The sequence below is a fragment of the Eucalyptus grandis genome, chromosome 3 (assembly GCF_016545825.1).
Source record: "Eucalyptus grandis isolate ANBG69807.140 chromosome 3, ASM1654582v1, whole genome shotgun sequence".
In the NCBI taxonomy this organism is placed as follows: Eukaryota; Viridiplantae; Streptophyta; class Magnoliopsida; order Myrtales; family Myrtaceae; genus Eucalyptus; species Eucalyptus grandis.
The window spans coordinates 56,043,220-56,054,425 of record NC_052614.1 but is presented as its reverse complement, the minus strand read 5'-3'; the positions used below and the strand labels follow the sequence as shown (position 1 = coordinate 56,054,425).

The window sequence follows — 11,206 nt, the reverse complement described above, 5'->3', positions numbered from 1 at the left end:
CGCCAACAATAGAAGAATAATAATGATGTGAAATTTAAGTGGAAAGTACAGTTATTGACAAACAGGTCATTTCAATACAACACAGGACAACAGGGGCATTTTCTATTGGGTGTAAGGTCATGCTTATGACATGAACAAAAAACCTGGATCGTGATGCAATACCATCCGGAAATGAGAAAAGCCAAACGTACACAGACCAGGAGCACTCTCATCCATTGAAAAAAGCAGAAGCTAGACCTTCCTTTTCTTACAGGCAACAATAGATTAGTTTTTCATCCTACAATTACTTGTTACACTCTGTCGTTGGCCCGAAAAAATGCACAGGCACACGAACACAAAGAAGCATTAAGCCAGAAAACCAAGCACGCCAAATACAAAGTCTTTGTCAAAGGGCACCATGGAAACTATCAAAAACCACTAGCAGAGAACAACACTGACGGAGAAGCCTGACATCACACTCGCGCAGAGCCTATGCTTGCATGGAAAAGGGAGTTCGCTCAAGATAATATTTTGGACTAGTCCCAAAGAGAATTTCAAATAAAGAATCTACAGAATGAAAAACGCTAACCCTATGTCATACCTGATCTACAACTCAAACTCTTTTTTTTAAGTCACATGCGCTTCCCTGTACATAAAAAATGTTCACAACTTCTGGAGGACGAGCTTCTCGTATAGTGCAAGGAGGTCCTTCTTGTTAGGATTCTTCAATTGGAGCAACTCGGCACCGAAATTGTGACTTGTGAGTTCTTGCCTCAGTTTGAGCATGGTGAACTTGGTATAATCCTCCTGCGATGTTTTGTTGCTGTGGTTGTCTTCATCGCCTCTGTACACGGATCCACCATCTTCTGGCTGAATGTGCTTTAGGGGACTGGTTGTGCTTCGAGACCTCTTATTTCCTCTGGAGGGCTTATCAATATCCATATCTTCAACAGAGTCCATACCAATTTCACCATCGTCTGCTCTGAGCCGTTTCCCGAGAGAAGCAGTCTTGAGCTTGCTGTCCAATGCAGTTTCATTTATAAGAACAGTAGTTAACTTTTGTTGGAGGGAATCAATTTTTGCCTGCGCAGATTGTAGCTTGACTGAGAGATCTTCTGCTCTGCTGTTGGCTTCTGCACGAGCCTTTCGTTCAGTGTCAAGGAGACTTTCCAGGACCTGAACCGTACTAGCCCTTTGCTCATTATTTGAATCCAGCAAGGACTCAATTTCTTTCTCCCTTTCCTCAACTCTCGCCTCTAATAAGGTGACTTTTGAGAGGGCCTCCGTCTCTGACATACGTGCTTCCTTAAGTTGATCTTCTAATGCAATTTTATCTCTCCCTAAACTCTCAATAAGCCTCTCAGCCCTCTCAATTTGAGCCAGTCTCTCCATCGCCAGCCTTTGAATATCGTTCTTTTCCTTTTGGGCAGTGACTGCATCTGCTCGTGCTTTGTCAGCCATTTCAGTAGATCTTCTGGCTTCTTTTTCAGCATTTCTGCACCGTTCCTGAACTTCCTCAAATCTTTTGAACTCAGATAAGTACTTCTGTTCAAGATGGATCTTCTCCTGCTCCACAATTCTAGCTTCTCTTTCAAAAGATAGGGCTTTAGCATTTGCAGCTTCAAACTTCTCACTCAACGCTCTGATTTCGTTCTTCAGGGACATAATCTCCACATCATAATTCTCTATTTTTGACTCAGCAGCCTGGAAACCATATCAATCATCAAGTACAAGAAAGTGCAAAAAGATGAACTGGAGAAATTGTCCTAGAGACCAGGATTGATGGAGACAATAAAGAAGTTATTAGAACGGTAAATTCAAATAAACAAGTTGCTTTCCTATACATGTTTATTAAAAAATGTGCCAAACCCTGAAACCAGCAGTAAAATCTTCGCCGTCAATTTTCAACGCTCCTAAATCAAAATGATATGAGCTTACCTTCAGCCCTGACCTTATGGTGATCAAGCACTGTTCAGCATACTCCATTTTTGCCACCTTCTCCTTCACTTCTTCCTCCTGCATTATCATCGAGAAATGGTAAACACATTGATTCCACTATTATAGGGCACAAGGCACAAGAAGAAAGCTACATGTGTTTGCACCAATACAAATGCAAGTGTGCATGAGAGAGAGACCTTAGCAGCCAATTCAATGGAAAATTCCTCCCTTAGAGCATCTTCCCTCTTTTGTGTATCCTTATTCGCGCGCTCTTGTGCAATAGCTGCCTTCTCTAAGGCTGCTTTTGCTTCTCTAACAGCAATATCATACTTCCTTTTCCACTCCTCTGCCTCCTCTTGAGCTGACTGAGCTTGTTCCTTAGCAGCAGCCAGTCTTGCCTCAGCAGCACTGCTCCGGGATTTGAGGATAGCAATTTCAGAACTAGACTGGTCTTCCTCAGCTTTCTGTTTAGACAATACTTGCTCGTATTTTCTTTTCCAGTCCAAAGATTCTTGCTTTGTAGATTCTAATGTTTTCAGCAAGCTAGAAGACCTCTCTTCAAGTAAACTACAAGTGCTCTGTAATTTACTTATACGACTTGAATAATCATCAGAAAGTCTATTCTTATCACTGATGGCATCTTTATATTGCTTTAAATACTGAGATTTGTAATTCTCACTGGCTTCCAGTTGCTTATTAAGCAACCCCACCTGATCTTCAATGGCCCGACATTTCAGCATCAAGGAACTCCTCTCAGATCCGACCCGATCAATTAGCCTTTTCGCAAGGTCTAGTATTGGGCCTTCCAAGCTGAGCAGTTTGAAAGCAGTAAGTCAAGGATACAGATGGAGATAACAAACTTGGAAAACAGGTTAAAAGAATAAAGGGAAAACCTTTGTTGCAAGAACATGGCAAGCTTTTGCCATTTTGATGGACCATGAGATGATGCTTCATATTCTGACAAAAGAGCATCAAGAACCTGCAAAATATCAATACAGAACACTCAAGATTATGCCCAAAATGACATCAACAATCCATTCTTTTCCAAAATATGATGGGCACAACAACCATAAAAGATTGTAACATTTATTTTAGACCTCAAATTACGACATATGGGCTTGATTTGTTAATTTCTCAGTAAATCTACGAAATATAACTTTGGGACATAGGTGAGGATGTTTATCAAGCAAGATCACTTTGTGTTAAGCCATTTACATATAAACTGCACCTTCATCTAATAGCTTAACCTTTTGGAACAGTTGGAAGTGGTTCCACAAAATTTTACATAGTATTAAAGCAAAACATCATGAGTTCGAATCTTTGTTAATTCCTTATTTACCCCCCAATATATATTTCCAAGCTTTAATCTTAAGGCAAACACCAGTCTTTACATGAAGGGATGTTAAATCATTCCAATATTAAACTGCACCTTCTTCTAATAAAGCTTTTTCAAATTGTTGACAGTGGTCCCATAATTCTACACCTAGTCATCCCATGCAATATCTATTGAAAGAGTGAAATTTTGTCAATGATTTAATCATCTCTTGGCATTATGGGGTTTCTGATCTGTAATGGGCAACTCTTATCACATAACAAGAGCTAAGACATTGTAGAGCTAGAGATCTGCGCAATAGAATACAAAGTGGCCTTTCGAACCCCTATTATACTTGTTCCACAATAAATGCTTTGCAAAGAGAGGAGAATCTCATCTCCCAGCATCACTATACTTGCTTGCAACGGTAAACTCAAAAGCCACTCAGATTTAAAATAAAAGCTCTCTATGCTTTTTATGAGATGGATCAACCAATAAATAGCCTACCAACTTTAGCGTCAGATAGAGAATAATCTTTGATATACCACACTCCATGTCCGCACTAATGGTCAATACATCACAGTTCCCCTACATTTGGAACTAGACCTTGTTTGCATTTGGTACAAGCATGGATAATTTCCCAAATGCCCTCATCTCTTCTGCCCTTTCAACACATCTACTTCTACTAGACACTGATCAGGAGAAGTAGACACTGATCAGACCCCACACAAATGATGGCCGCCTCACGATTTCACCATCATCAATATTTTACAAGATTATTTTTCAGTAGATAAAGACAACTTCAAATCTGTATTATTGAAACACAGCCCAAATGCTGTAAAAATAAGACAGGCTCTGATTGTCAAAAGCAATTTGATCTAATGAGACATCAATACAAGATAAGTTAACAATTGCCCAATCTCATAAACAAACAAAACAACATATTCAAGCTCATACTATGAGGTATACATAGAAAAGAATGAAAAAGAGAAAAAGGAATATCCTTTATAGATAGCAACAAACATGACTACTAACCTTGACAACATTATCAATATTAGCATCAGGTGTATGACAAGCGGCTCTCAGCCTCTTTTCCATGCTCCGTATAGCATGTGAACACTGCAAGTCTGCCTCCATAAACGCATTCCTCTTGTAATCCTGCATGGACCAATTTAGTCAAGAGGGGATTGCTTAAGTTATTGGTCCTAGTACAGAAAAAACAGAAAACCTAACAAAAATAGACCATCATCATTAACCATAATTAGTCAACACACCACAGCTTTTTTATGAAAGGAAAATATTTCAATTAAACCTTATCTACTGATGCCAGCATCATATTCTAACCGCATCAAACTCAACTTGAGACTAAGCTTTTCAAAATCCTGGTAAACAAGATTTTCAATTATGTTGGCCACTCAATTTTTGCACTTTCTGTGCCATAGATCAATTCTTAGACCAATTGTCCCATACTGTGAAAAAAAAAAAAAGTCTAGTGGTATATGGATCTCCAAAATCTGACGTGACAATGCGCATCAAAGGGAGAAAATCAAACGAAGTGGTGACCCAAAAGAAACAACCGTATCAACACCCAATGCAACCACCTTATCACAAGCACAAAGAAAAAAAATAAACAGAGTCCATAGAGATGTAATTTCCCCAATGTAATAACCATCATAGAACCAAATATTGGGAGCCACCCATGATAAAAATAGGACTAAAGATTCCACTTCATTGCAGCAGAAAAATAGTTAGCATTTTGTGACTTAAGGCACCACCTCAAAAGCCTTTCTGAAGAACTTATGGAGAAGCTCCTCATGTTTCTTCCTTGCTGAACCAGCACCAACTGCACTCGCATTGAATGCAGCTAATGATTTTTGTACTGCTTCCTCATGAGCCTCCCTCATGCCAGCCTACATTAACTGAAATTAGGAATATACCAAAATAATAGAGCATTCATTTCTCTGGCAAAGTGTTGCTTACTTCCTCCGGTGGTTTCGACCGGTCAAAAGTAGACATGTAAACCTCAGTAGCTGAATCATAAGCTTTACGGCACTCAGCTTCTTCGACACTCTACAATAATAAGAGGTAGAATAAGAGTGAAAACATAACTACTGCACATTCAATAGATAGCAATGACAAGTGACGATCAGCACCAAACAGCTCTTTAGCTTTGTTCTGCTAATAATTGATAATTCTTATCAAAAGATGACAAAACCATTTTAGACTTTAACTCGATGCATTATAGAAATAAACAGAAAAACACAGATTTAGGACAGACATGTCAATTTGCAAGATGAAAAAGATTCTGTCATCAAGACAAAGTGGAGAAGTTCCTTAGCTCATTAATATGAAACAACTCAAATCTTTAATAGCTCATGAAAAGGATTTTTATTTTTTTATTTTCTATTTCTAGTGACACAATGTAAGGTAGCAATCTCAACGTCAGGCACCAAAACTATTTTGGTCAATAAAATGCCATTGTATTGCCCAAAATTAATCAAATGCTCATCTTTATTACCTTAATTTTAATTAATAAAAAGTCATAGCCAGGCTTGTTAATTACCTGATAATTTATCCTTTTTTATATTGTAAAGATGAAAAAAAAATGCACCAATATATAAAGGATTCTTTCTCTTAGGGTGTGTTTTGATAACCACATTAAATCTCTGAAAATTATACTTTTCCAATACTTGATGTCATCAAGTGCGTTGATCATATTTAACTACACAACTAGTGTTTTGCATAAAAATCACTTTATGTAGTAAGGAAGGCCTTACTTAATGGCTCAAGTGATACAACATTCCATGGAAATTATCACCCAATCATATAACCAAAACCTTCCAATAATGCTCACTATTTGATGTTTGGTAAAATACTAGTAAAATTTATTTTCTATTATCAAACAACCTTTTATTTTCATTTTCAGTACTTAAAAGACTTTAGCACTTCATATTCAGTACTTAAATTTCCGCACTCATATTTTAATGTTATCAAATGAGCCCTTCATTGCAGACACCCATGTACTCATAAGTCAACTTGTGAAAAAAAATCCTCAACCTCAACCACCCCAGGAAAAATAAATAGAAGAAGAACAAAGGCATAGGGGCACAAGGGGATTCCAAAGGGCTCCATATCATGACTAAACATGGCAGACTAGTTGTACAAATTGCAAATGCCACAGAAGTCACTTGGTGGTTTCATTTAACACTTCTCAAGATTGTTGAGCAAATCTTTAAAGAAAATTATCACGCCTACTCAGATCCAACCCAGTTCGGGAGACTGACCAAGTTTTTATATTGGAAACATAAAGAAATTCAAGATATTACCAACCTGCCATGAAGATGATATCGTAGGCACTGCACCATTATTCAAGGCCTCTAAGTAAGACTCTGTGATACCCACTAGAACAGGGCCGGTCAAGACAGTGGTCCCAACTTGCTTGGGCCTTGTTCTCTCAAACACAAACTTTGTCAAGGCCTCCAACCCAGACCTAAACTCAGGCCTTAGTTTATCCATCTGCATCCAACATCACAAATACAAAGCATGAACTAAAAACTACAGACTGAAAAATATTTTCTGAAGTAGATAAAAGCACATCTGACAATGACAAGATACTCACTGATATTTGATCAAGCCGCTGGAGATCATGTTCATTATTCAAAGGTCGCACGAGGGTGAAACATTCTCTATCTGGAAATAGAGCTCGAATAGAGTCCCGAATCTGGAAAGCATTTCTTTAAAAGTTTACAACCTCTAACGACATAAAGAAACACTAAAAAAGTAGTAGCAGGTAACCCCACAGCACAGATGTATACATAGACACAAGCAGGAACCGGGCAAAGAAGAAACTGATGACGCACTGAGGCATCACATTAAATTCCTTTAAAACTAGAACATGACAAAAGGAGCTTTTAGCCTAACCATTATAATGAATCAGTTTCTAAGCAAGTGGTCTAACTACAATCCAAATAGAAATGAAGGAATTTGTTATTTAACAATCATCTACTCCCAAAGCTGTTTTGTGTGTGGATGGGTGGGCGGGTGTTTGGGGGGTGGTGGTGGGTGGGGTCAGAGGGTCAGAGGGTAGGCTAAAGCTTCCATAAATGTTTGCTTGCCTACTCTAAATTATTACAGCACACAGTTAGGTCAGTTGCAACCAAACAAGTTCAAGTAGTACTGATAACTAGAATGACACAAACACACAATTGTCTATGGAAACACGTCGCTATTATAGAAGGACATTTGCCTCACATAAACCAGGCTAAAATAAGATCAGACATAATGTTTATGGGAGCTCCTATTCATGGATCTCACACTAAAAGGGTAAAAACAAAAAGCAGATGATACCTCATTTTTGGCAGCTATATCTCTTCGAGTACCTTGAACTGGCCTCAATGCAAGTTCCAGGTAGTCACGTGGTGTTATTCTCCTATTATCTTCCACTAAATCCAAATAGAAGTCCTACATTATGTAGCAACAAAAACAATAGTTCAGTACCCAAACAATCACCTAGTCTAAATTCACAATTACAGTTTCCAGAGAAAAACAGCAGAATAGCTTGGGGAATTACTCTCAGAAGCCAAACAAAGATAGGGGAGAACTGTCCCAACTCAGAAGCACCACTCTTCCCCCCAGACGCTCTCACACGAATATGCTTAGTCATCTGAGTGACAAGAGACAGCCGATCCAGTGCAGCTTCATCAATCCCCCCCATCTGAATACAAGTTATACACAAGCAAAATGGTAGTAAGAAGACACAAAACTGTAGTTTGAAGTCTACTTCAGCAAAGCAGTAATAAAACTGAGAGAAAGGAAAAAGTTTAAGACATGATCAGCAACTTATAAGTAAAGCTAATAAAACAAATCTTAAACATCTAAGACTTGAAAGCGATATTACTATAACTTTGCAAGACTTTACCAACCTGGTTGTAGATGAACATGCTAGACAAGAGGACAGCCAAAGAAAATATTTGTGTGCTGTATGTTCCCTGTGAAAAAAAGAGTACAAGGACAACCATAAGAAATATCGTTGGGGTGAAGAAAAAGTCTAACAGGACTATATGTCACCATTCTACAACAATCAAATCAGCGATCAAAAAGTAATTCTCAGTTCACTGAACTTGGCGTACCGTTTGATCATAAGCATCAATCCCTTCACTGTCCAAAAGTAAGAGATTATACTCGGTTCCATCAAGAGCTCTTCTCTTCAACGGTGCACTCCACAACCAAAGCCCTTTAGTGCATGGCCGGTGGGTTGATGCTACTTGGAATCCACTACTCTTTCCAAGAAGCTACAGTAATAAACATCATAATAAATATCATAGCACCTTCACCAGATCATCTACACAGGCCAAAATAGAGAATTGTACAACTAGAACCAAAGCGCAAATCGCAGCAAATGGAAGAACTAGCACACTAATAAGAAGATTAAAGAAAAAAGAGATTTAAACACAATCTAGGAGATGACTGATTTGTTTATTTTCCTGCAGTAGGCTGCTGAAGAGAGAACATGTTTTACTGTGCTTAGTGATTTTTTATTAGAAACTTCTGTCTTGATCACATTTAGCATAACTTCATTTGTTTATGCAATATTGTCCCCAGTATGACTTCATCAGTATCTTCTCATAATATTAACCTCATGCTTTTTATTCAGATGTTTGAATAGGCCAGCAATTCCTACATCTTAAATGCACTACAATTGTAAGAACTTCCATCTCATTAAAATGAGAGATTCCGAATAGCTAGGTGCCATCTTAAGGTTATCTTGGGGATCATATAAGGAACTATCCAAAGCAGCAGAAGTAGGAAATCTAACGTTTGATGCTTAAAATTTCTGAACTTGCTGTTTGGAATGAAATTTATCTTTTTTCTTCACTTCTAGTGTCATTTGCGTCATCAAGACCTTCAGCCTTAGCAAAACGTTCAATTATGCTCTGATTGTCAATGATAGAATTAATAGTGGATCCTGTAGCATGGAACATACCATCATTCTCCAGAACTGGTTGTCTTTGTCTTAATATTTCGAAAAATGATTCTGCTCTCACCTCGCTGCGACAATTCATAAATTCAGTGAAAGGAGACTTTCAGTCTTACAAAGACCTTCAACCAGGCTCCAGTCATCAATGGTACAATTAGTACAGCATAATGTCCACCATTCTCCAGATTATTTATATCTTAATGTATACCAAAGAACGATTCTGCTCTCACCTTGCCCTAATAATTCATATATTCAGAGAAAGGAGTGTGTCGCTAAATAGATAAGTTAGTAATAGCCCACTTTAACATATCTTGCATAGAAATCGAAGGAGGATATTACCACATGCATTTATATGGCACTTGCCACAAACGAAGACAACTAAACCTTAACTAGTCACAAATGAAGACTACTATAAACATACTCTCACATCACTATTTGAGTTTACAAAAGCTGACTGTGACACCACCATTAGATGCTTGCCAGAATTTCAATTATGAAACACATAAACTACTATTTAGATGAGGCCTAAACTTGTGGGACCAAAAAAAAAAAACCAGCAATCAGGCATATGAAATCCATTTCAGGCCAAATTACATTAGAATTTACATATCCTAGCCTCCACCTAGCCTACAAAACAGTGTTTCACCTTCACACTTGTGCAACGCAAATAACGCTCGCCATAACTCCTCTTTCAAAGTACATAAACCACTATCAAACATGACACCTAACTCATCCCCAACCGGATTCCGCAAACAGGAATTACTTCAGAGCCCAGCAGAATGAAGCAGAATGAAGTGACAAAACCTAGTAAAGTCAGCCCTCGTCACTCTATAACTGCGATTAGAAGCTCAAGCAGTTCGAATCCTAATCACGCTGGAGTGAGCTCAAACCCTAGCCATCGCCAAACACCGACAAACTCCACATCCACCGCCGAGACAATGGCGCATTGAGAAAAGCGCTCACCTGGTTCAAGATAAAGCTCTTCCCCTGCCGAGCGCGGCCGCACACGGAGACCACCCCAATCGGCCCCTTCACCAGCTGCAGCGCCGCCACGGCCTCCGGATCCATCCGGAACCTCCCCTTCTCGTCGCAGTACACGAGGCGGATCGGCCGCGCGGGCCCGGCGAGCGACGCCGGCGAGGACGACGGGGAAGGCGCGTACGGCGGCGGCGGCGGCGGCGGCGACGGCGAGGCGCTGGAGGGATCGTCCCTGCCGCCTCTGTTGAACAGCCTCATCATCGCGCCCGGCCCGGGAGGTCTCGAGCTGGGGACAAGCAGCGCGAGATCAAGCGATCATGATCGGGAAGAAGATGATGGAGTGGAGTCTCTCGTGTTCCTTCGATTCAGAGATAATAAAACGATGAGAGAGATTTTTAATAGGACTTTACAGCTGCGACTGGGAAAACAAGAGGGAGGTAACTGGTAGAGGAAGTAGAAGTTGGGTTTCAATTCTATTTCGAGACATAAAACAAAAAAAAAAAAAATATATATATATATATATATATATATATATATATATATATTTATAGGTACCGGTCCAGTAGTAGGCCGCATCATAAGCGGATAGTTCAGCTAGGCTGATCCACGCTAGAACCGAGATGGTCCGGTTCCGTGTTCCAATTTACCTGCCCATGAGAACAACCTAAAATCAATCCAGGATTCTCTGGACGATCAGAGCGGTTCTCAAATTTTTTTTTTTGTTACACGCCTAATATCTAGGTTTTTGGATGTGAAAGAATTCGCCGTAATTGACTTTGTTAGGAGCCATCACTTGGTTTAGTCGTGAATTGTTCATCTAAAGCAAAGCATACGACTTTGCATACCTTGGGTCTTCTTTGAAATAAAGCCACCAATGAATGAGTCAGATCGGAAGGGGTCAAGCTCATTTAATATATTTTGACGGATCTATACACATTATCAATTTAGTATCTGATAGTCCATTTATATCTGACTCAACTCATATTATTAAAATACATCTTGCGAAACCCAATCTATGAAAA

General features: G+C 39.2%; 1 protein-coding gene across 1 annotated transcript; it reads right to left on the bottom strand.

The window, feature by feature from the left end:
- Positions 1–188: 188 nt before the first annotated feature.
- Positions 189–10,606, bottom strand: LOC104437867 (guanylate-binding protein 1). The gene is made up of 14 exons (XM_010050917.3): positions 10,170–10,606; positions 8,359–8,520; positions 8,152–8,217; positions 7,800–7,943; positions 7,577–7,690; positions 6,849–6,950; positions 6,560–6,745; positions 5,210–5,299; positions 5,005–5,139; positions 4,265–4,387; positions 2,811–2,896; positions 2,115–2,727; positions 1,918–1,995; positions 189–1,683 (listed from the first exon to the last, which is right to left on the bottom strand). Exons 1-14 carry the CDS (start codon positions 10,443–10,445, stop codon positions 643–645), a joined length of 3,216 nt encoding a protein of 1,071 aa, XP_010049219.2. The 5' UTR covers positions 10,446–10,606; the 3' UTR covers positions 189–642.
- Positions 10,607–11,206: the final 600 nt, after the last annotated feature.

Bases quoted from the DNA above. Each gene is read 5' to 3' on its own strand.
- LOC104437867 (XM_010050917.3), bottom strand. From the start codon at position 10,445: ATGATGAGGCTGTTCAACAGAGGCGGCAGGGACGATCCCTCCAGCGCC. The intron at 4,388-5,004 runs GTGGTGCCTTAA...TGGTCCATGCAG, and splicing joins TCTTCAGAAAGGCTTTTGAG to GATTACAAGAGGAATGCGTT. The intron at 1,996-2,114 runs GTCTCTCTCTCA...ATGATAATGCAG, and splicing joins CCATTGAATTGGCTGCTAAG to GAGGAAGAAGTGAAGGAGAA.